The sequence below is a fragment of the Crocodylus siamensis genome, chromosome 10 (assembly GCF_052110815.1).
Source record: "Crocodylus siamensis isolate JL-2025a chromosome 10, ASM5211081v1, whole genome shotgun sequence".
Lineage (NCBI taxonomy): Eukaryota > Metazoa > Chordata > Crocodylia > Crocodylidae > Crocodylus > Crocodylus siamensis.
Window position 1 is genome coordinate 4,443,811 of NC_143404.1, and position 25,067 is coordinate 4,468,877.

The following is a 25,067-nucleotide window of genomic DNA, read 5'->3' on the forward strand; positions in this document are numbered from 1 at the left end:
CGCTGGGAGGCCGATGGAGCTACTACGCATGCGCTAGGAACATTTTCCCCCCCCCCTTAGCGCCGTGACGCCACGTGACTTCCGCCCTCGGTCAGAAGGGGCGAGATCACGTGAGGCAGGCGGGGTCTCGCTTTTCCGGGTCACGTGAGGCAGAGGAGGAGGAAGTGGAAGTGGCGGGGTCGGGCGAGGGAGCCCGGCACTCGAAGATGGCGTCGCTGCTGCAGTCGGAGCGGGTGCTGTACCTGGTGCGCGGCGACAAAGAGCTCCGCGCGCCGCTCTCGCAGCTCTACTTCTGCCGCTACTGCAGCGAGCTCCGCTCCCTGGAGTGCGTCTCCCACGAGGTAATCACCGGCCGCGCCTGCCCGTTGGCTGCGCCGCCTGCCCCTCACCGCCTTCCTCCCTCCCCATTGGGTAACGGTTGACTGAGGGGCGGACCTAATGCTGCTCTGCCATTGGCCAGGGAAGGAGGCGGGCTTGCCTCCACTGCACCCGCCTGTTGGTTGCGCCGCCTGCCCCTCACCCGCCTTCCTCCTCGCCATTGGGTAGCTGTCACCTGAGGGGCAGGACTGAGACTTCTGCTATTGGCTCCAAACGGTGAAGGGGGGTGGGGGCGGTTTGGTTTGCTCCATGATTGGTTTGAGTTATTGTCCATATGTCAGCAGTCTCTTTTGATTGGCCCATGGCATGTTGGGGGTGGGCTGAAGGTGTGGAGGGCTGTCTGAGCTGTAGGGAGGTGGCACCAGAACCCGCCCCCCCCCAGCTCAGGCTGTGTGGGAGGACCCCCCCCCGCCCCCCAGTGGGACCTGGCTGGGGGGTGCTCTTCCTTCATCGGGCCCCCCCCACCTTGTTATGGCACCTTATGCCAAGGAGCAGGGCTGCCCCTCCCCCCCAGCCCTGGGCCTACAGCCTCAGAGCAGGCATCACAGCGCCCTGGGGCGGGGGCAAGGGTGCATATGTATGCATGCACACACACACACACACGTGTGTATATGTGTGTGTGTATAGTAACACAAGCTTCTGTGAACTGAATCTCACTTCCTCAGAGGCCATGAAAGGGCAAGGAGAAAAGCAGAGTCAGGGCTGAGAAGTGCCTGGGCCCTTGACTGTCCCTGTTCTCTGTGCTGTGGGGCAGGCACCATGTTGTGTGATTGCCTGGTAGGGCGGTTTGTGCAGTTCTAGGAATAGGTTAGACAAACATGGGTGTGGGATGGTCTGGATAGAGTTGTTCCTGCCTTTGGACATGGGATGGACTAGATCAGGGGTGGCCAATGTGGCACGTAGCAGGAGGGGAAGGGACAGGCAGCCTAGTGGCAAATAAGGCAGGGAGCAGAAAGCAGAGCAGGAGATCACAGGGCAGGAAACAAAGCAGCAGGGGATCACGCAGGGGTCGGGAATTCGATTGGCACTTAAGGAGCATGCATGGCTAATTTGTGGCCTGCCTGCCAAAAAGTTTGTCCCCCCTCCCCCCCCCCCCCCCCCCCCCCCCCCCCAACGCACCCTGGACTTGATCCCTCTGGAGCTCCCTTCCTGGCCTGCTTCTCTATGAATCTGTGAAGTTCATTTAGGCTAGCCATTCCTTGCATTTGAAATGAGTTGATTGTTCTTCTGCGATGAAGGGTATCCTCCAGGATCCAGATTCAGCCTCCGTCCTCCTAAGACCCAGCTAAATATTGGTTGAGATGTGCAGGTGGGTTACCCTGTGGTCGGAGACTGCTCTTGATACTTGAAAACGTGTACTAAGCACTTCTTGTGCAAACCAAAATACCAAATTATATTTAAAATCTCATCCAAATAATAGAAATGATGCATCATGCCTTAGATTGTTATAATATCGCTCCAAGAATGTATTTTTCGTGGAGCTACACTGTTCGGATAAACTGAGCGATAAGAAAACTGCTCGGTTTGTGCATCATAGAATCTAAATCCTGAGGTTTCCAGATAGGCATGAAATGGGTGTGTATATGCATAACATTTTACAAACATTTATGCGTATGTGTTGATGTGTGCTAATAATCTTAGGAAAGAGTCTTAAGGAATATGAGCAGAATAACATTTTAAGGTATTTGGGAAGTAGTTAAGGATTTGCAAGGTGCTTGAAGTGGGGAGATGATAGCAAAACATCAGTTCGGCTCTTTTAGCATGTGTTCGTAATGGGAAAGGAATTTGTAAATTGGCTGCATTTCTCATTCTGGATTTACTATAGGATGACATGGCATATCGTGCACTTGGACAGGAAAGCACAGGACAAAATGTGTACTGGTTAGTTCCAAAACGCACCGTTTTTTCCTGGATAAATTAATACACTAAGTTCCATCTTCAAAGGACATAAAAGAACTATAATGTAAATGAATTACCAAGGTGTGGAACACTTTTCAGAGTGCGTTCATTACTACTGACCAGTGCAGCTACAGAGACAAAATAGCTCTAGGCTTGTAATAATGATTGGATTTGGTGGGGGGGAGGGGGACATGGTCTGATAGTTTCGGAGTCTTAATTAGTCATGCTCAGAAATGGCTGTCATTTTCAGCTCCAGGTAGTCTGCAGATGGGTGGGACCCAATGAGCTGTGTTTTGTTTGCAAGGCACTGAGCCTTTACCATTTCTAACAAAACCTTTATTTTGACCTGAGGTACTAAGAAATTACCTGCTAAGCCAGGGTAAAAGTTTAAACATCAGAAGCTGGCTTCCATCTTCACTGGTTCTCTGTTGTTTTCTTGCACAAAGCATTGTTCAGTCATGCAGCAAAGAATTCCAGCTGCTGATGACACACCATCTGGATAAGTTAGCACTTTATAAGGGATGACACGACTTCTGTTTGCCAGGTGGACTCTCACTATTGTCCCAGTTGCCTGGAAAACATGCCATCCGCTGAAGCCAAGCTGAAGAAGAATAGGTAAGGTGACCTTTTTCTGTATTGCGGCTTCTCCTTTAAAGTCTGTCTTTTAAAACCTGTTACTTGGATTCTTAATGCTGGAGAAAGAAATGACTGAAGGAACAATCCTGTTCTTGTGTCACCCTGTTGCTATAATGTCTGAGTTTCTAAGAACCAAGAGCCAGGACCCAGACTCGTGACTTCAGGGTTTCCCTTTGCTTTGACAGATGCGCCAACTGTTTTGACTGCCCATGCTGCATGCACACTCTCTCCACCCGGGCAACAAGCATTCCTGCTCCGCTTCCAGATGACCCAGCCAAGACTACAATGAAGAAAGCCTATTACTTGGCCTGTGGGTTTTGCCGCTGGACTTCCAGAGATGTGGGCATGGCAGATAAATCTGTTGGTAAGTGTCTTGGGATGAAAGGCAGAACACTGAGTAAAGGAGGCTGGAGGATAATATTAATATTTGTCAGGAGATATTGGGTAATAGAAATTCCTCCCAGCTACGTTAGTAAAAGTTGACCAACAGATCGTGAGTCAGAAACCCCATTTTTCTGGTAAGAAATGATTATGCCACTTAAGAGGTCTGCATTGAGCTTTGTGAATTTTTTATTACTTAAGTTTCTTTGTGCTTTGCTTTACATAATTAAGCAACTGTCTGCAAGTGCTTTAATATTGTATGCTTCGAGTAATACAGTGTAGTTGGGTTTGAATGAAGCAAGATCATTTCATGATTCTTCAGTACACTTGTGTAAGCAGGTTGTGACAGCCAAACGTAGGTCTATTTTTAACTTCTATGTAAGGCTTTATGAAGAGCACTTGTTTCCATCTAGATGTCTTTATTGGGCACTGACTGGAGATGTCAGTTGTTTTGTGTTCCTTCATCTTTAAGAACGCCAGGAATGCCAAAGGATTTAGTTTCTGAAATATGTTTCCTCTAAAAACACAAAGACCAGCAGCTGGGTTTATTCCTGTAGAGGAATTATGATTATAGGTGAATGATTATTACAGATAAACCATTGTATTTTCAAACAGTGTAAACACTGATTAATTATTTCTCCAGAAGGCTTGGTGTGAGTAGTGTTACATGCACCTAGGGTAGACATGAAGCTCTAGGATCTTTCCAGTATTTTAACTTAGTACATCATACTATCTTTAATATCCTTGGTAGCAGTCCTACAGTTTTTTATTTTAATCTTTGGCAAAGAAAGCACTCACTTGACTTTCAGGACTAGTTTTCTGAGCCATTTTTGTTGGTTGATTTATGTGAAATATAAAATCAAACTTCTGAGGACTTTGCTATTTTTTTTATCTTGCAGCCAGCGGTGGTTGGCAGGAGCCAGAAAATCCACATACTCAGAGGGCAAGTATGGGGGGAAGTGAAAACACTTGCATTTAACTGGGAGGGGGTTACTCTTGAAGGGTTTGGCTTGCTTAGATCAATGCATTTCTGTGTCTTAGTAAATCTTGGGAAACCAGCTCCAGTCGCATGTAGTGATAAGATCAGTGCCTTGGCTGTATTCGGCAGATCCTGTGTCCAATCCTGGAACAGATGTGACATGTTATATAGAACCTCTCTTGCCTTGAAGGGTTGTCATACAGACAGCCACTATACCACCTCAGCTGACAAGTTCCACATGTCATAAAATCATAAAAAATGAGGGTTGGAAGGGACCTCAGGAGGTCACATCTAGTCGAACCCCTGCTCAAAGCAGGACCATCCCCAGTTGCATCTTCCCAGCCAAGACTGTAGAGCCAGGCCTAAAAAACCTCCAAGGATGGAGATGCCACCACTTCTCTGGGTAACCCATTCCAGTGCTTTACTACCCTCCTAGTGAGAGAGCTTTTCCAATTTAAACTTTGCTTGCTGCAACTTGAGACCATTGCTCCTTGTTCTGTCATCTGCCACCGCTGAGAACATGTGTGCCAAGGGAAACATGGAGGGCAAGCTATTGCCTTTATGGAAAAAGCCATGAATCTCAAATGACAGTGCAAATTTAACTGTGCTTTTGTGGGCTGCTTCTACAAGTCCTGCTTGCAAAAACAACTCAAAAGAATTGAATCTGCCTTGGAAGAATGAAAGGCTGTATCAGCTTCAGCAGACTGCATTTTAATTAATGGGTGGGCTGTTAGACAAACACTTCCTTTATGTGAACAAAGATTGCTTTCTGGTCATTCCCTTTTCTAGGTCACAGGCTCTCCTTACCCTCCAGAAAATAGATGTTAATAATGAAATGCATCTCCACAGGGCTCTGCATTAAACCTGGTTGGTCCTTGAAAGAGGGTGTCAGTTGTAACTCTACTCTAAATTGCTCTTTAATGGCTGGGCAATGTGGAGAGCAGTGTGTGCCCCACCCAGTGGCCTGAACAAAATGTCTCAAAGCCTTCAGGGGCTGGGAGAGGGAAGTTGGGGGTTGTGGGGTTTTTTTGTGAAGGGATTGGTCTGTGAAGAGAGATGCCTCGGGTATCAGCCTGTTTTCTTGTTTTCTATTGTGTGGTTAGAGTGAGAGACCTCTCTGCTTCTCCATTGTGCTTCTGTCAAAGAAAGGGCCAGTAATAGTAGTGAAAGGAAACATTTTTCAGGAAGGCAGACTCCACTGGCAGAGGAATGCTGTGGGCCTGTCTGTAGCTTTTTATTTTTTTGAAAGAGTATCTGTTCCTCATCTTTTCCTTCCCTTCAGATTAACAAACTGGTCGAGTATTACCAGCAGCTGGCTCAGAAAGAGAAGATTGAGCGTGACCGCAAGAAGCTGGTGCGACGCCGAAACTATATGCCGCTGGCCTTTTCGGTGAGCCGGGACAGTGGTGCCCTCAGTACAGAAAGGATGGGGCCACTGCAGCAGCTCTTTCAGCACGCCCTGGTTTGGAAGATTTGGTGATCTGTGGTATTATCAGTTCCCGGCCCCAGCATTTAATAATCTCTAGTTTATAAGATTTCCTGACAAGGGAATTGTCCTGCCAAGCATTGAAATGCAGCCACTTCTGGTGTGCGGACCTTGTATTCACCATGCACCTTTGTAACATGCCAGTGTTCAGGGATAGAAAGAATCTCCATGCCTTTATACTCTAAAGGTGGTGGCATGGCAAGTTAGGCAGACAAAGTACCTGAGGAAGAATTGGCAGGTTACCAAAGCTTCAATCAATGATTCCCTGCTGTCAGTCGGGAGTGCTTGCTAACTGTCCTTCTAGATCAGGGTTTGCACAACATGGCTACCTGCTGAAAGTCTTCACTGAAGTTGAGCTTACAGCTTTATCACAACCTGAAAGGAGCATTTGTTGTCCTGGCTACTGAGAAGCTTGCTTCATTTAGCAGGATAACTCTGCACACGCTCGCTACTTTTTGGTTAAATATGCATAACCAGCCTGCTCTGTGCACTTGCTCTTGTCTTATGGCTGCATTTTTTTTTGTCTCCGTTGCCACCTGCTGCTATTTTGGGGGCTCCACAGCAACATACTATACATGTAGTGGTAAGTCTTTTCACAGTTTCTGCTAGTGTTAAAGCCCTTGTTAATACCTTGAAACCACTCACATGCCAGTAGCCTGCCCCCTTCCTTGCGCAGAGGCTTGGACCTGGATATACCTACAGTCTAACCCCTCTGATAGTGACACTGTTTTGAAACTCCTTAACCAGTTGGTATTTTAATAACTAGCTCATTGCTGTGATCATTGGGCACATGACATTGGCTGGAAAACTAGAGCAAGGCAGTTCCCGCATAGGCCAATTCTGCTGTCCAAGAGGGATGTCAGCAGTATTTATCTCCTGACTAAGCCCAGCCGGTTAGGTGAGAGAACCTCATATTTTAGCTCCAAGTCAAATACAGTAATGTCTAATAGGATCTGCTACTTGCCACTTCATTTTGAAGCTCCAAAAACTAGTTCTTCAGTCAGAAAACTCTGGCCATCACCTTTTTAGCCCCCTGCTTCCTGTTCAGATATGTCAAGTCAGCGATCACCATGGCTGTTCTTCAGCTGAGGTGGTGTCAAGAAAGATGAGTAGACTTCGGCAGCCAAGTCCCATATCAGCTAGGGTCTCGAGCTGTGTTCCACTGTCTCCATCTGCTTTGAACAGCAACACAAAACATGTTAGTTTGGGATGTGCAGCTGTTGTCCCATGTCCTTGGGTAGTTGGCCTATCATTTAGTAAGCTACTTGTGAAGAGTGATGCCAGACTGAGCTCATTGTAGCATAGAATATAAAGTAAAATACAATACTATAAAATATAAAGGTCCAGACAACAATACAGGTTGCATATACCAGCTGACCATTTTGTGCGTTAATTGGTAGCCCTCTCTTTAGCTTGGTATTTACATAAAGAATCATAGCTTTCCAGGTCTTGGACAATCTGTTCTGCCCCTCTGTTTTATTTTTTACTAATAAGGTGATCAAGACCATCTGCCAGCAATTGAGCAGGGACCCTTTTTCAGTTTGCTTTCCTTTGCTTGGCTCCCTGTGCTCGTCATGCTCAGCAGGACAAGCTTGCTATAGGCCTCGGTCTTGACAGAGTAGAGCTGGATTTGCTGATACCATTTTTCTCCTTGCAGGACAAATATGGCCTTGGAACCAGACTCCAGCGTCAGAGGTCTGGAGCGCCCATCAGTGCTCTTGCTGGACTCTCGTGAGTTTTCAAACTGTGGCCCATTTTTAGTAGGGGAGTATGAAGTGGTAGCTGGGAAAATGGAAGGGCACATTCAGAAAGATGGAAAATTGTCACCCAATATCACAGAGAGGGTATCATCTCTGGAGAGATGGAGAGCTGCAGCTCATTCATTGCCAGGAACGGAGTAAGGATCTCCATGCTGCTGTTTATTATTTAACCTACACTCCTGCAGCTCCATATTAGAGAGATCTCTGCACTGAGTTTAATGTAAGATGGTTACTCTGTAAAATGGAGTATGGTGAGTTGGACTTTCAGCATTTTTTTTTATTTTGTGGGTATAATCAGATGCTTAACACTTGAGTTTTTCTTAGTCAGATTACTGCATATGTACTGTAATAAATGACTCTAATTTGTCACGCTTGTTTCAGCCTCAAGGAAGGAGAGGACCAGAAGGAGATAAAGATTGAGCCAGCTGATGCCGTAGAAGAAGTGGAACCTCTACCTGAGGATTACTACACAAGACCTATAAATCTAACAGAGGGTAATGGCATGGGACTCTGGCTTGTTTCATGTTCTCTGCTTACCCAATTCCTTGTTTGAAAAACAAGCTTTAACAGAGAGAGGTTAAACTTCCAGTCAAGTAGACAAAAACTGAACCACAGTTTCCTAACTCACAGGTGTTTAAATCCTTCCTGACTGGGTGTTGCCATTGGCTTAATTTGCATAGCACCTGAAGTGACAATATTTGGTGTGGGAAGAAAGCTGATATCCTTGTTTCAGAAATAATAAGAAGCAGGAGAAATAGCTAGCTCTTATGAAAGGATTTGTTAATCAAGCTAGTGAGTGACAGCTATTTGTGACCTCGTTTCAAACAACCTGTTTATATCCTCAGTGCATTTAGGTGGTTGTTTGCTACTCAAGGTACACTGTAAACTGGTTCAGAAAATGTGGGAGAAAACAGCATAAACTATAAAGGCCCAGACAATGCATGGATTGAGTATGCTGCTGGACCACATTGTGTTGAATGATGATCTTCTGTCCTTTCAGATCTACAACACCCACCCATGTTAGTCTATGAAAGCTGATGTTTGGGGAATATACTGTTTTACTTATCTGGGGAATGGGTTTCAGTCACTCTCCTTAGATAAAAGGTCACGTCTCCTGCCTTGTTCAGTGTTCCACAGCTGGGATAACAGTGGACCTATGGAACTTATTTTAGCTCTGAGAAAGTGAATTCATTTCCATAGCAGTGATCAAGTGCTTCCCCTTGTTTAAACTGAATTGATTTCAGAACAGCCTTAGACATATGACATCCATCTTGGTTTTTTGGGGTTTATTTTTTTGCTTGTTGTTGAGGTCACATTGCAAACAAGGTTTGGGCTGTGCTCGTATTGTGCATTTTTTATAGCCTTGCGCACCTGGGAAACCCTGAGTTTTGTGGGGAGGGGACAGTTATTGGAGGGGTTCTCTGAACATTGCAGCAGTGACTGCAGTTTTGGTTTTTGTTCCCCGCCGGTGCACAGTGACGACACTGCACCAGCGTCTGCTGCAGCCTGATTTCCAGCCGATCTGCGCTTCCCAGCTCTATCCACGCCACAAGCATCTCCTCATCAAACGCTCACTGCGCTGTCGGGTGGGTAGTCAACTGCACAAGAGCAGCTTCGTAAAGCTGAATGTCTAACAGTAATTTTGAAGGGGAGAGGGTATGTAAAGAACCAGATTTATAAGGACACTTGAGAACCAAAATCCCACCGAAATCAGTATGTGCATAAATCCCTTAAAAAAAATTACGACCTTCAGTTCGGCTTTCAGGTTTGTGGTGGTAGCACCAGGACTTGAAATTTTGTGCATCTAGTGTCTAGATTCACTTCAAAATCGTGTCTATGCTGTGGCTTTAGGCTGATGAAGTTAGAATACTGAATGCCCAGCCTAGAATGTTTGCAGCTCTGACTCTGTGGGTGGCTGTACACTGTGCTTGTTCTGGTGATTTAATACATCTTTTCCTCTTTGGTTAGAAATGTGAACATAATTTGAGCAAACCAGAGTTCAACCCGACTTCCATCAAATTCAAAATACAGCTGGTTGCTGTGTAAGTATGCTGGGAATGATCAAATGAGGATGGCAATCTCTCAGCATGTGAAACTTAATTAAAACACTGCCTTTTCATGTTTTCTGACTCTCTTGTTCTCTAAAAATTAGAAATAATAGCATACAAAGTAACTTAGTTACTAACCTTGGCTGCTCACACGTAGAAGCACATGTAAGACTTTTCTGAAGAACTTTCTAGCTAGTAGACTAATGAACAGGAAAAACCTTCTAGCTAGTAGGCTATTGAATGCAAAAATGAAGTAGGTTTACAGGCACCAGCTACGCCAAACCAATAGGGTTTTCATATGCACGTCCAGATATGTGGTGACCTGATATGTATAAATTGGCACGATGGAAGCAAGTACTACTGCCGTAATGCAAAAGGGTTTCAAGTACAATGTGTTACTTCCAGGGATAATTACTATGTACCTGTGTTTTAAGTTACCTGGAGAGTAGGTATTATGAAGTCAGTGCTATGCAACATCTCAAGGAGCCCTTTCAGCAATGTGCTGTATAGCAGTGGGTCATTGTGTGTAGTGAAACGTTCCCTTTTAAAATTTGTTAGAGCAATATTCATCCTTTTAATATTCCACTCTCCATTTGAGCTTAACAAAAAAATCATTGCTTATGAAAGATGTGAACATCCTGAAAATAAATTTGCAGCCATTATCATTAGGTTGAGGTAGCTCCAGTGCCTTGTTATCTGTAACTGAAGCACAGAGTCTGAGTAAGGTAGGTGGTATTTTTTACCCTAATTGCAGTTGTAAAGAGCAGAGTAGTGGTGATTAGCAGGTGAGGTGGAGTTTGTCATTGGCTTTGTTTTCGTTTGTAGCAACTACATCCCTGAGGTGAGGATCATGTCTATACCCAACCTGCGCTACATGAAGGTCAGTCCTTCTCTTTTCCAATGCAACTTTGGGAGGGAAGGAGAGGCAGAATGTGGATCCGAGATGTCTTTCAATATTTTTATGGGTAGAATAAGGAATGAGGCTTGTGATGGCATTAGCTTTCTTACCATACCTGGAGTAGCTCTAACAGTAGTGGCCGTAGTTCGGAGAAGATCTTGCTATCTCTTGTGCCGAGAGTTAGTGTGCCTTTTCTTGGTGTGGGGGGAGTTGGTGATGGCAGTCTTTCCACTGTGAGCAAGTGGATGACTACATCACACTGAACTCCACAAGCAGATCAGTCAGAAATAAGCAGTGTAGTTGTTAGGAACTGGAGTAGGTTCCTAACACACACTTCATCAATCCTACAGTAACTAACCCTTGAGGTGAATTAAATTTCCAGTAGCAGCATTTCCTCTACCATGAGGCGGATGGACAGTAGCAGTCATTGGAGCATTCTGATAGATCTTGATCAAGCTAATGACAGTCTTGAGGATGTTCCCTGGTCTGAGTTGAGCTCTATTAAAGCTGAGGGTTAAGGGTAAAAAACAAAAAACAAAAAAAACTTTCCTCAGAGTAACAGGTTCCTAATTGTGTATGCTTCCATGTATATTTAACCAGGAGAGTCAAGTTCTTCTGACTCTGACCAATCCAGTGGAAAACATTATTCATGTCACGCTCATGGAGTGTGAGGAGGGAGACCCCGATGACATCAACAGCACTGCGAAGGTATTGTGTCCTCTTGCCTCACAAGCTGATAACTCGTCCCTTGTCCAAAATGTTGTTCTTTCATATATGCTGGGCTGGACAATGCCCAACTCTTCCTACAACAGAGGGACTCATTTACATCAGCCCCTATAGCATCCATTTCAGATTTCTTCTGGATCTTAAACCTAATCCATTAATGTTACAATCATAAAATCTGAGAACTTTGTAAAACACCTCGAACAGCTGTGTAGCTCGAGGTGACTTCCTAATCCAGGGAAGAAGCATAATAGTGATCCTCTGCCTGAGTGAGGAGGAAATGTAAGGAATGGAAGAACACCACAGGACTCTTCTCCCACTGTGGTATCCATTGAACAGATGCTCCTTTGTGAAGTCTAGTCTACACTGGCCCATGATCCACGAGCAGGAGGCAGTACTGAAACCCACCCTTTTGGCATGCTCTTTTGCAGGTAGCAGTTCCTCCCAAGGAGCTCATTCTAGCTGGGAAAGATGCTGCAGCAGAGTATGATGAGCTAGCAGAACCTCAAGATTTCCAGGATGACCCTGAGTGAGTGTTCAGTTTTTCCTGCTCACAGGTCAGGTCCCAAACATACTTGGTACTTCATGCTTTCCTGTCACGTTGGCTTCCACTAAGCTGTGGTGCAGAGCTTTGGTTTCTTGTTTATACTGGGGACCCTTCTAGAAACTGTTATTTCTCTCTGGGTTGCTTAGTGCCAGAACAGCTGTTGGAGGGGGTTTCTGTTACCTCGGGTAATCAACAGAATTGTGCTAACTTTTCCTGCAAAGTTTACAGCCTGTAGTAATGGTATAATTATGCAGTGATAAAAATAACCCAAAAGTTGATGTGGTGCCACTAAGAGTGGATGATGACACTGTCCCTTACCTTGCAGCATAATTGCCTTCAGAAAAGCCAACAAGGTGGGAGTTTTCATCAAGGTCACTCCACAGAAGGAGGAGGGCGAAGTAACTGTGAGCTTTAAGATGAAGCACGAGTTCAAAAACCTTGCTGCTCCCATCCGGCCCAGCGAAGAGGGTGATCAGAGCTCAGAGGTCATCTGGCTCACCCACCATGTAGAGCTCAGCCTTGGCCCCATGCTCCCATAAGAGGCGCCTGACAGTTGAGTCTCAAAAGCTGGCCACTGGACATGGTCACAGTGAGAGAACATACCTTGGGGAATGCTCTGAAGCCTCCTTTGCCACATGTACACGCACTACAAATTCAAGCCAAGAGAGGAGGAGGCTGCATAGCTGAGGGGGAAGGAAGCCACTTTCAGCAAATGCATTCTTCTCTCTTCCCCTCGCCTTGATGCCCACTTTGCAAATCCGTGGTATTGCTAAACCAACACACGCTTGTTTGACTTGCAGCACAAAGCTGAGCACAGAGAAAGCCTCTAGATCTGCACTCTACTTGGCCAAAGTCATGTTAGCTTTACCAACAGGGAAAAAAACCTGCTCTGGCTTTCCTATTCTCCATGCCAGGCCCATCAAACTAGTCCTAAATGCACAACAACACTAATCCTCCTTTCTGTATCGGAGCGTGCACTCCATTAGCAAACATTCCAGGGCTCTTCTCAAACAGCAACTCCCTGTGGCATCAGCATGATACTAGTTTGTTTTCCTGGTAGATCTCGTTGGCTTAATAAATTTCCCTTAGCCCTGGGCACTTGGGTATAACTATATGAAAAAAAATTACATGCCCCATGTAGTTTACAGGAGGACAAAGCATGGGATCTTTGATATTTAAAGAAGTGTTTGCCTCTTAGCTTAAAGAATAGTCCTCTGTAGCTCTTGTGAGCTTGAGTTATACTTAGTGCCATTTGAAGCCTTTTCTATTGGAAAATGTGTGGTATAGCTTGATACTTCAGGACCAGACAGGGTCATTGGAATGAAGCTGCTGCTGCTGCTGCTACAGTTGTTATTGAAGCAAAGGCATGACTGAGGGACTGAGTGGCTGTCTTCACACTCAAGGGTTTTTCAATGAGGGAGTCAACCAAAGAATAAGAAGTTCTGATGGTTAAGTTTAGTTTCAAAGTACGTACGACCTCCCTGAGGCGAGTTAGGAGTGGGCACAGTGGCAGAGGAAAAGTGTGAGCTTGAGCAGAACACATTAGGAGAAAAGTTGAGTCAAGCACTTCAGAAGTGAAAACATTTCAGGATAATGCATCTGCTGCCATAAAGTATCATCTGGCCATGAATTTGAGTTGAAAACAGTTACAAATGGCATTGCGTCCTTGACCCTGGCTGTAACATGCCACCGTACCAGTAGCTAGTATTACAGTGTAGGCAACTTGGGACTCCACTTCCTACAGAGACTTCAGTTGCTTTTTCACTTGCAAGTGGTGACCTGCTAAATATCTCTTTGAGAAGCAAATGCAGGTGTACAAAATACTTTGTTCTTGGCACTCTGCTGTGAAACCTGGTGATATTGTGAAGGGTCTGAAGGCCACTTATTTAGTTACATGCTGTGTGAGGGCAATATTGTTACGACTCTACTGTTTAGTATAAGATGTATCACATCTGTATGGGGGGAATGTGTATTTATATCTTTGTGAAATCAATGTAATATTTTAGGGCATCTTGGGGTGCAGCTCAAAAGTTCTTTTCAGAAGTCAAACAGGAACTGCAACCTTCATGAGTCCACAGGGCGTGTGATTGAGCTGAATACTGTTTTACAGCCTCTGGGAAGGGAGCGCCTTATTTGCTAGTCTGTCTGGTGGGTCTCGGAGCAGAAACTTCATGTTTACAAGTTTGCATAGTTAATACACAGATGTACAGCATGAGATTATGAAGCGTAGCCCAGTATTTATTCTTCAGTGTATAGTGTTAGTGTCTGCAGCTGTCTTACCTTACTAGATAACAAAATGCTTCAAAGCTTTGGTCCTGGGTTCTTTTAGCAACCAAAATAACAAACAAACTAGCAACACAAACTGAAAAACAAATCAATCTTACCCAAACTATATTTTTGACTGAGTGAGATTTTTTTCAAGCTGCAGTCAGAAAAAGCGACTGCTTTTAACTATAGAACTTGGAATGCTGCTGTTGGGGATTACAGCACATGAGGGGTTCTGCAACTCTTAATTAAAACTACTTTTAATGCGAGAGATGTAACTTGGTTCTAACTTGCTAGTTTGAAAATATAGAAGGGCAGGTGGGCTTTGAACAGTTTAATTAATCCAGTGAATCTTTCTTTACTTTGATCAGCTTACAGCAAATAGGAATAGCTTTAGCTGTTTTCCGTGCATTTTGTGCAGAAACATCTCGTTTGTTCCCACAGGGAGCAGTGGAAGCACTCTGCCTTTATTGATGTTGACTCCACTAAGGACAGATTACTGTGTTGCCTTATTGCTTAACTTCATGTAGTGAATTTGAAATAAATAAAGCAGACAATGTTGGCTCTAGTTTTTTTGTTATCTTTATTCAATAACGGTATTAAAGAGCAACATAACCATCCTTCCTCCTCGTATGATGCTGCGGAAACTCACATTTGTTGCTCCATTTCTTGATGACATGGGCTACATTCAGCTCGGATCGCTTGACTTTTTTTATGGCTAAACATTGGCAAAAAAGTTTGGATCTGCTTTTGCTTTGACACGGCTCGTGCTGTCCACTGAATGATGCTGCACCCTGCCACTTTTGGATGAGAAACATTTGTCAGGTGATGCAACTAATCCCATAGAAACGTTACAGCAGCAAGCAGCCACAGCGGTCCAGCACTGCAAGCGGTGCGGCTTTCTTTGGGTGCTTTCTTTTATTAGGCCCTCTCTTGGCTGTAGAGTTGATCCAAAAAAAGAGGCATTACCCCAAGAAATCCTCATCTCCTCAGTAACTGTCAGTGTTATACCAAATATGTGTGAAGCCTTTCATTTCTATAATCTTGGGTCTCAACCTCAGGGCACCTCTAAAACTACTGTCAATTGGAAAACTTTTACAGTCTTTTCTCTTATGCCTGAATGGTGCTTGTGCCCAAATTATTACAAAGACATTTTTATTTGCAAAAATCTACCTGGTCTAACAAAAGATATCCTCTCTACCATGAGACGCAAATTGAGTGGCAGCCAAAATTGATTTCAAACATTAAATTCATAACTTAATTATAACAGAATTAATTTACATAATTAACATCAATTTATTAAATAGCTAAAATGTTTCTTTTAACAGATAAAATATTTAATGCATTGAATTCATACTTTAGTTATAATTAACTAACATAAACACTAATTTATTCATTTCATTAATAGATACAATATTTAGTTTGATATTGATATTAATAGTTATTAATAACCCAAAATCTAATTCATATTAAATTCATAATATTAATTCATTAATAAACAACGCATTTAGTTTATTTTTATTAACGTTATTAATAACCCCAAATCTAATTCCTGTATTAAATTCATAATCGTAATATAATTAACGAATTTATTAATTTAATAGATAAAACATTTAATGGATAAATATTAATACTTTTATTAATATCAACATTTTATTATTAATAATGAATTAATATAATAGCATAAAGCAAATTCCTGGAGCCGGCCGCTCCCCACGTGGTAAGCCGCCTGCGGGCGGGACAGAGTGGTCTCTCCCACTTCCGGCGGGGCAGACCCGGCCACTTCCGGGAGGCGCAGAGCAGCGCCAATCCCTTCCGGGAGCGAAGGGAGCCTGAGGACGGCCCCTCTCTATGGTCGGGCGGCGGCAAGAGCGGCGCGGGTGGTACTTCCTGCCCGTCCGGGACCTGACTTCCGGTTGGCTGCTGGCGCCGGCTCCAAGATGGCGACATCGCTGGGCTCCAACACCTACAACCGGCAGAACTGGGAGGATGCGGTGAGGGTGGTGCTCGGGCCCGCTGCCTGGAGCTCGACCCCTCCTCCCCCATCCCTGGGCCTTGGCTGGGGCGGGGGGGCAGGGGCAGGGGCAGGGGCAGCGGCAGCCAGGGACCTGCTGTTGGCCTGAGGCCTGCTCCTGGAGGGAAGCAGCAAGGCCTGGCAGGGTTTGGGGTGTGCTGTGGCTGCGTTGGGCACTGGGGTCATTTACCCCTTCGTGGAAGTGTCGGGTGGCTTGTGGGACCTTGGCGGGGACAGGAGGAGCAGCTCAGACATGAGCTCTAATGTTTAGTCTCGACCTGATTTTTTTTATTTTGGGTTTTTTGCCTCCTTTGATGCAGGACTTCCCCATTCTGTGTCAGACATGCCTCGGAGAAAACCCCTACATCCGAATGGTACGTGACAGGTCCCCGGGTTGTAGCCGTCTTGGAGGAGAGGCAGCGGGACTCGTGGTAGAGGTGTAACATCTTTGATTAGGACCAACTACATTTTTGCAACAAAAATACAAAAGCCCTCTTGGGTTAATAAAAGAGATTGCCTCTGCCACGTGGTCTAGGTCCAGGGCTTTTAATGTGTGCGTTAATGTGAAACACAGGTCCAGAGGATGTCAATATCTGCTCAAGCGAACAAGGTAGCAAGATGCCTGAAAACGTCTTAGCTCCTCAGGAAAGGGACAAGGCAGGGGAGGCGTCCCCATCAGACCCACCCCGAAACATCCCTTGCAGCCCCTAACAGCTATGAAACGATGACAGTTTTTAGCTGAATCTGATATTTGAGATGAAATCAGCACACCTTTGTCGCTAATGAGGAGGGTACATGTGTTGGGTCTTCACAGGATTCGAATGTGCTAATTGTTAATGCGATTGTGGTCTTTTTCCAAACACGGAGAATGGGTTTATTTTCTTATTTTGTACATCTGCAATTGCTAACCACAAGCGTTAAAAGCCCTGAGACAAACTTGAGAGGTTTCTTTGAAAAAATTTTAAGCATTTTGTTGAATACTGCTTTAAAAAATGAAAGGGGTTTGGTGTCATTTTTCTTGTGGTGACATGCTGATACAGTGAAAATAACGAGCTAAATGTCTCCAGTGCACCCTGAGCAGAAGGAAAATGTGCCTTATCTGGGGCAATCAGGCATACGCATGTTTGGGTGGAATATATTAAAGCAGTTGGTTATCTTGTAAGGCATGGAGGAGGGATGCCTTGCAAGATAACTTTTCAGAGATGATGATCCATTGGGTCCCTTCCAACTCTATAATCAATGGATCTTAGCATTAAATAGTTATTATGTCTTTTTTTTTACTTATTGTTGTTTTATTTTGTTCCAGACCAAAGAGAAATATGGGAAGGAATGTAAGGTAAGTTTTTTGGGTTTATTTTTATTTTAGGAGTTGACTTCTGTACTCGCAGGTTAGTTTCTGAGAGAGATTCCAGTCTTGAATGGAAATTGTCAAATTGCTGAAGTATGTACTTAACTATATGAATGCATTAATAGTCCAATTGTGCAAAGTAAATCTACTCATGCGATTTGTTCATCCACATCAGTAGATCTTCTCACGCAAGTAAAGTTATGGGTGACTAGTTCTTAGGATTGGCTTAGGTCTGTCTCCTTTTTTTCACAATTTAGGCTGTCCTCTGTTGGGATAGCAAGACACTGTGAAGGTTAGGGTTCAAGATCTGCAAGAAAATAATCGCACTCAAACAAAAATGGCTTTCACTGCAAATATAAAATAGATTGTGAAGAAAAAATATTCGTATTAATAAATGCTGACTTTATAAAACTTCTTTCTCTTATGTGGAACTTAGAAAGATATGAAAAAGACATTGTCAGATAAACTATAATTCTGTTGGCTGCACCTATTGCTTAGTTATCTGTGTTTTTCATTGTCTTGTTGATTTGTGATGTTGTTTTCAAACACGCTCCTTAGAACCCCACAGAAACCCTAGGCTGATGTTTAAAGGATGCAGGGTTTGGCTCTTTGGCATTTGAAGGAAAGGTAAAAATGCAAGTTTTGTAGAAAGGAGAGAGTGAAAAAAGAAAAGAGCCCTCCAAATGGCTTCAACATACGTTGATTATTGGTTACTTTATCATCAAAAGAGGCAACAGCACAGCATGGTTGCACTGTACTGGGTTTTTGTTGCATGTATGTCACCCAGTTTAGCATTTCTTTCTTGCAAATTTACTTCCTGTTCACTTTACCCTTGGGAACGTGCTAGATGAAGTGCAGATTTCCTATAAATCACAGCAGTGTCCCTGCCTTCCAGTTGTCCGTGGTAGATATGGACCCAGAGATATGGAGCTAGACTGTACTCGCTGGTGGCAGATGAGAGAACAAGGAGCAGCGGTGTCAAATTGCAGCGAGGGAAGTTTAGTTTGGATATTAGGAAGAATTTTCTCACTAGGAGGGTAGTAAAACACTGGAACAGGTTACCTAAAGAGACTGGGGGGTCTCCATCCTTGGAGGTTTTTAAGACCCAGGTAGACAAAGGCTTGGCTGGGATGATGTAGTTGGGGCTGGTCCTGCTTTGAGCAGGGGGTTGGACTAGACATGACCTTCTGAGGTCTCTTCCAACCCTAATGTTGTGTGATTCTATATGTAAGAAACAGCTTCCATAAAAGAAGAAAAGCAGGACTCTTAGTGCTGTCCCTTGGAAACATAAAACATAAGGTCTGGTATCAACCTAGTGAGGGAGTTGAAATACATTGTTTCCTCCAGCCAGCCATAATCTCAGTCAAGAATAACTAGTGCACTGAGATTCGGCTCTCCCACTACAGTTCCTGCAGATGGTGAAAGCAAGTACATCCCCCTGGCACATACTGTACACGTTGCTGCACAGTAGGGCCATCCTGCTTTGGGTGGGCCTGAATTCCTGTGACCAGATTTTAGTGACTTCTGGAGCACAATTGAACACTTCCTTGCCTTATGCTCCAACAAGGCTGCCTTGAACTTTCAAATCATTGCAAGCAAATGCCACCAAAATGTCTCCTACCAATTTAGTGAATTCAAGAAAGGTCTTTTTGAGCTAGGTTTTTTAGCTGGAATTCTTGTGTTGAACTTAGGCAAATAATTGGCAGGAATGAGGCACCTGTTAGGGTTGGAGTTTCCTGGAAGAATTAGAATGCCAGTGTTAGTGATGCAGATTGCCATTTTTTCTGTCTCAGATCTGTGCGAGGCCCTTCACAGTTTTTCGCTGGTGCCCCGGCGTTCGCATGCGCTTTAAGAAGACAGAAGTATGCCAGACCTGCAGCAAGCTGAAGAATGTCTGTCAAACCTGTCTGCTCGACCTGGAATATGGTATGTTCCAACAGCCATTTCACCTAAAACGGGATGTCCAAATCAAGGTTAACTCTCCTTGTCTCCTGTCTTTGCTTAATTATAATACATCCCTACATCTGTATTTATCTCTAATGGCTGTTCGGGGCAATTTCTGTGAATGAAGTAGCTCAACTAAATTAATCAGCTCACTCAAAAAAGGACTCAGAATGCACACTTGATTCTAACCTGTATGCCTGTTTTGCATATAACATCCCAGCTTAGCAAAAATTAAATAATTTCTGACAAATATTCCACCCATTTCTCATATAAACCATTTTGCTATGGATTTCCAAGTCTGTTTGGAAGTTAAGGATAGGTCCATTTGACATCAGTGTTGAGAGCATTAGAATCGTTGAGCTACAAAAAATATGAACCATGCTAGCTTTCTGTTGCCAGACTGGAACACTCCTTTTAGGTGTGATTAATAGAAAATAAAGGATACTTGGGATTACCTAGATCCTGTATCTAGAAGTGTTATAGCAGACTTTACAAAAGCACTTAAAAGCTATACTGACGCTAGATATACTTTCAGTCTATTTAGTTGCTTTCTTGGCCCTATGAAGTAATACTTATTATTCAATCAAATCAATATTTAATGATTCCTAGGGGATTTGAATTGATGCAATATAAAACAAATTGTTACAGGCAAAGTGCTTCTTCCTGGCCCTTTTTTTTGAATACAATTACCTTAGGATGAGCTGCTTCAGCTCTTTCTCTTTTAGATCAATACTAATTCTGTTTGTCCATTGTAGGTTTACCTATCCAGGTCCGGGATGCAGGACTCTCATTGAAAGATGACATGCCTAAATCTGATGTTAATAAAGAGTACTACACCCAGAACATGGAGAGAGAGGTAAGAAAATGCATTTGTTACCATGACTTGTGCTGAACTACTTCACATAAGCTGCAAGTGGAACAAATTGGATAATCTTGGAAGCTTTCTTGTTTTTTCTGATTATGTGCATCAATAACCTGTCAAGCATTTTTCATTCCCTGTCTTTGTTTGCTATCTAGATCTCAAACTCTGATGGCACAAGGCCAGTTGGCGCTCTAGGAAAAGCTACTTCAACGAGTGATATGTTGCTTAAGCTGGCTCGGACCACCCCATACTACAAACGAAACCGCCCTCACATCTGTTCCTTCTGGGTGAAAGGAGAATGTAAGCGAGGGGAAGAGTGTCCTTACAGGTACAGTTGTCATTACAGCTAATGGACTCACCATACTTGAGGGCAGCCCCTTGGGGTTCTTCAAAATAGTGGTGGAGGTAGTGAAATACCTCAATAAACATTCAGGCAAATGTTGCACTAGTGACTAGAACTATGTCCTAATAAATTAATTGTTTTATTCCAGCAAGTATCTAAGTCTTGGCTGCTTATGTTGAACAGTCAGCTGAAAGATCAGATGCTATAAGTGCAGTTTTCTCTTGCACTGTATACTCTCTCTGGTTGAATGATCAGTCTGCACATCATTGATTGTCCCATAATCGGTGATCTATACTCTGTTTGAAATCTGACTCCTGGAGCTGCCATTCCTTCAGAAGTGTAGCTTGCACATGCTAGAATATAGCAGTTGGAAGCCTTTTAAGGCTGCAGGTCAGATTGACCTGGTTCAGGTCAGAGGTGGATGGGTGTGCTAGGACCCAGGAACAGTCAGCACTGTTCTGTACAGAGGCATAGGGAGAGTGACTGCTGCCAGAATTCCACGTCCATGGGCTAAATCAAATGGCTCCGTGGGCTGGAGGTTGCTGTAATAAGTTAGTAAGCATGTGCTCCCTTTTGATACACTTGCCTGAACAGCGTTAACTGGGTTAGTTGCCAAACTGCTGAAGAGAAGTGACAGTAACAGTCCTGGTAGGCTGATGCAGCTCTAACTGTGCAGTTTTATGATGCTTTTATAGACATGAGAAACCTACAGACCCAGATGATCCTTTGGCTGATCAGAACATCAAGGACCGTTACTATGGTATTAATGACCCTGTAGCTGACAAGCTTCTGAAACGGGCTTCAACCATGCCTCGTCTGGACCCGCCTGATGACAAAAGCATTACCACGCTGTATGTGGGAGGTCTCGGAGACACTATCACTGAGACTGATCTCAGGTATGGAGGAGCATCTCTCATCTTCAAGCTTGCATTAGCTTCTCTGACTGTCTGAAGTCTAGCCCTGTGGGGTGTTTGTGACAGTGGCAAACCTTTCATCTGTGTTGCTGTGCCTGAATGATAGTGAAAGGGGTCTTCTATCAAGGAATCTCTTTTCTTTTCCCAAAGAGCTGAAAGGTTTTGTTCAGTTTTTCCTGACCAGAAGCTTGCTAGTAGAGCGCAATCTTCCTGAGGGCAAGAATAACAAATCTCAGCAACATTTGACATGTTGACAACTCCCTGCGAGGATGCTGAGTCATCCCTGTCAAAGCTCTGAGAATCTCATTATGCAATTACATAGCCACCATCTGCATAAGCTCTGAGGAAATTCATGTCAGAGCCTGGCATGACCTTGCCGTAATGGTACACGAGAGAGGCGTAAGTAGTCACTGACAGTCATTTGTCTGCCTTTGGTTCTAAAGCTGGATTTGAATTGCCAGTGGAGAAGGGAAAGAGAGTGAGCATTTAGCACTGTAAAGCAATGAGCACTGCATGGACTTGAGGAGAAGAGTCCCATTTTGTGATCCTCTCTTGCAGAAATCACTTCTACCAGTTCGGAGAGATCAGGACGATAACAGTGGTCCAGAGGCAGCAGTGTGCGTTCATCCAGTTTGCCACGCGGCAAGCTGCAGAAGTGGCTGCTGAGAAGTCCTTTAACAAGCTCATTGTCAACGGTCGCAGACTCAATGTCAAGTGGGGGAGGTGAGTGAGAGGGGCTAACGCATTTATTTCTTTTTTCAAAGGTAGGGCTGGATTGTGGTGTTGGAAAGTCTGCTCTTAGCTTAAGGCTTCAGCTTCAAGTAGTACTGATTCAACTCAGGAGTGGTCTTGATGAACTAAAACAGGAAGCAAGTATGTAAAAGCCTCCTGGGTATTTACTTCACCTGAGTGGTGAGTGGCATGTGGGAGGGTAACTTGAAATGGTTTCTTGGGGTATGCTGTTTCCAACCACCTCATCAACTCCTTTTTCGTTGCTGTTAATACTGCATTCTCAATTCTTGGCCTCTGAGGAAGTGCTTCTAAAATCGGTGTAATAATAAAATTAATTATGTTTGGGAAGCCATGAGCACCTGACAGCCTCTCTGCTTCTAATGCATTGGGCTTGGATTTCAGGTCCCAAGCAGCAAGAGGAAAAGAGAAGGAAAAAGAAGGTACTACAGATTCTGGCATAAAGCTGGAGCCAGTGCCAGGACTCCCAGGAGGTAAAAGAAAGCTTTCCTTTCATTTCTAGGTATTGTCCTCAAGCCCAGCACAGCTGCTACCTTGTTGCCATAAAGCAGTCCAGGGTTATACTCCGTATGTCAATGGAAGCTGGGAATAGAAACAGTATGTTTGACCCCCCCAGGTACTTGGTGAACCTGCAGTTACATATGACCTGGCTAATGAATCTTACATTTGTGGTCAATGAGGGGCGGGGGGTGTTGGTTACAAAGAAGATCATAGCACAGGCCTATTTGCAGAACGAACAAGGAGGTACAGTGGGTAGGAGATGAGGATTCAAGTCAGACAGCCAGGCCTTTGGGCTAGTGAATCCTTCGTGTTTGATGTTGCCTGTTAGAGAAAGAAGGTTGGTGCCTGTTCAGGATCAGACTCTAGTCTAGTCTAGTGGCTTTCCTGTGGAAGGGATGGCAGGAAGTGTTCAGGGGCTGCAGCTGATGTTGGATGCACACTAGAAGCAGAAGCCCTGCTGCAAGAGCTCATTGCAGTGCGCTGTGAGAGACTTAGTTTCTTTCCCCTGATATAAGAGTCTTGGCAGTAACCAAGGCATGTTTGTCCCCCACAGCTCTTCCCCCTCCTCCAGCGGCTGAAGAAGAAGCATCTGCAAACTATTTCAACCTACCTCCCAGCGGCCCTCCTGCCGTGGTTAACATTGCCCTGCCGCCGCCTCCCGGCATAGCTCCGCCACCACCTCCAGGTAATTCATTTATCTTCCTCGCTCTGGTATTTGCTGCATGCCATGTGGGCTGATGAAAAACACAGGCTGCTGAACCGATGTTTTTGTGAAGCCAGACTGCCTACAGAGGGAGAATGTCTGTCCAAAATCCTGCAGTATCCGGAGGGGTTCTTGTGGATTCCACAGAGACCCATCTTGCTTAGCCGAGCCTAATTTTGAAGTGCGACTTGTGAACAGATCATGAAAGCCAGTGTTTGAGTGGTTGTACATTCAAGTAGCAGAGCCTTATTCCTGTGAAATTTAGGGAAGTGATGGGTTTGTCAAGCTGCACTGGTTGCCTCTGCTGTTCTTGGTAGTGAAACTGAGGATGTTTGGATATTCAGAACATAATGCTGAGGGAAAGAGAGCAGGAGCTTGTAGAAGTGGCATCTGCAACCTTTTTTGAACAATGCTGCATCTGGGGCTTGAGATCACTGCCCACTGGGCTGGCACAAAGAAGGGTAGGGGGATAGGTGTACTGGGGCCATTGGGAGGGAGCAGAGAGGAGCATCTAAGCCTAGGGATCAGTAGATTGTGCTTCCCCGTAAGTGGGTGAATGACAGGTGGCAGTGGCATAGGAGACTTGGTCAGGAACTCCTGTATCTGACACTTTTTCCTTCTGTGCCTGCAGGTTTTGGGCCTCACATGTTCCATGCCATGGGGCCCCCACCTCCCTTCATGAGAGCCCCAGGTCCCATCCACTATCCTTCTCAAGACCCACAGAGGATGGGCGCCCACGCTGGGAAGCATAGCAGCCCCTAGCACACCTCCGCCATGTTCATGGATTGCGTGCATGTCATTTTTCTTTAGTTTCCATGGTAGCATAATATGTTCAGCTGTGGGCGAGCTGGAGGCTAAGCCTTGCTTCCTTGCCAGTGCACAGGGTGAGCTGAGCTCTGTTATGTTGCCACTAGCTAATCAGATCATTATCATACCCTGCATCTTTCACTTACTGTTATGGGTAGGTGGGTGGGGGGAGGGAGAGGAATGATGGAGAGGGTCCATGAATGAACTGTTCTATGATTGCAACCCCATCAGTGTATCCAGTTTTGCACATTTTTTTTGAAATAAATGTCTCCTGGAAAAAAAAATAACCCAAGCCTCTTCAAGCCAGTTGGCTATTTTAGCAATTTGCAGCTCAGCAAGCACTGGGGGCTCTGCTTGGACTGACCTGGGGAGCCTTCTGCTACTGTTCTTTCCAGACTTAGATAGCCAGCAGTTTGCTGTTGAACTGTGGAACTGGGGCATAACACGGAGGTGGAATCAAACTAAAGTCAGGTGCATACAGTTCCAGGGACTTCGCTTTCCACTTGCCAGTGTGTCTCTTCTTTTTCATACTGTCTGCTAGGAGGAAATTTGGGTGTTTTGTTTCTGATTCTGAGAAACCATGGAGAGTCCTACATCACCAAAGCTAGTCAGGTTGCTAGGTAAAGCAGACCACCAGCATGCTCCTGACTGGAGTCATTGGGTTTCAAGGGGAACGAGTCTTGTTGAAACTGCAAGTATGAGGCACTAGTATGACTACAAACTGATGCCGTCTGTATTCTGGGGATGGCAGTTATTGGGGCTTTTGTACTCTGTGGGTTAAGTCCTTCCAGTGTGAAATGGACCAAGCCACTCCTTGTTTTGATGAGTACATGTGATGTTTTTAGGTCTGCGCTCAGCATACAACCCTGAACATCTGTTTC

The 25,067-nt window shown here is 44.6% G+C and overlaps 2 protein-coding genes across 3 annotated transcripts; both read left to right on the plus strand.

The window, feature by feature from the left end:
* Positions 1-24: 24 nt before the first annotated feature.
* On the plus strand, positions 25-14,568 carry DCTN4 (dynactin subunit 4). 2 transcript variants are annotated; one of them, XM_090064961.1, is made up of 14 exons: positions 25-341; positions 2,822-2,892; positions 3,099-3,277; positions 4,194-4,237; positions 5,556-5,663; positions 6,322-6,342; positions 7,417-7,490; positions 7,901-8,013; positions 8,996-9,105; positions 9,488-9,561; positions 10,393-10,447; positions 11,066-11,173; positions 11,620-11,717; positions 12,061-14,568. In XM_090064961.1, exons 1-14 carry the CDS (start codon positions 207-209, stop codon positions 12,272-12,274), a joined length of 1,404 nt encoding a protein of 467 aa, XP_089921087.1. In that variant the 5' UTR covers positions 25-206; the 3' UTR covers positions 12,275-14,568. The 2 variants fall into 2 exon arrangements, with proteins under 2 accessions (XP_089921087.1, XP_089921088.1); XM_090064962.1 differs by lacking the exon at positions 6,322-6,342 and having other exon boundaries at positions 30-341.
* A 1,299-nt stretch (positions 14,569-15,867) lies between these two features.
* Positions 15,868-24,454, plus strand: RBM22 (RNA binding motif protein 22). Its single transcript, XM_090020577.1, has 11 exons — positions 15,868-15,994; positions 16,335-16,388; positions 17,321-17,350; positions 19,156-19,288; positions 20,062-20,162; positions 20,324-20,496; positions 21,207-21,407; positions 21,984-22,148; positions 22,560-22,648; positions 23,230-23,361; positions 24,011-24,454. Exons 1-11 carry the CDS (start codon positions 15,941-15,943, stop codon positions 24,139-24,141), a joined length of 1,263 nt encoding a protein of 420 aa, XP_089876703.1. The 5' UTR covers positions 15,868-15,940; the 3' UTR covers positions 24,142-24,454.
* The last annotated feature ends 613 nt before the right edge of the window (positions 24,455-25,067 follow it).

Coding starts and splice junctions, on each gene's coding strand:
- DCTN4 (XM_090064961.1), top strand. CDS start 207: ATGGCGTCGCTGCTGCAGTCGGAGCGGGTGCTGTACCTGGTGCGCGGC. Junction 3,278..4,193: donor CATGGCAGATAAATCTGTTG/GTAAGTGTCTTG, acceptor TTTATCTTGCAG/CCAGCGGTGGTTGGCAGGAG. Junction 6,343..7,416: donor AACATACTATACATGTAGTG/GTAAGTCTTTTC, acceptor TTCTCCTTGCAG/GACAAATATGGCCTTGGAAC.
- RBM22 (XM_090020577.1), top strand. CDS start 15,941: ATGGCGACATCGCTGGGCTCCAACACCTACAACCGGCAGAACTGGGAG. Junction 15,995..16,334: donor GGCAGAACTGGGAGGATGCG/GTGAGGGTGGTG, acceptor CCTTTGATGCAG/GACTTCCCCATTCTGTGTCA. Junction 23,362..24,010: donor AGCTCCGCCACCACCTCCAG/GTAATTCATTTA, acceptor CTGTGCCTGCAG/GTTTTGGGCCTCACATGTTC.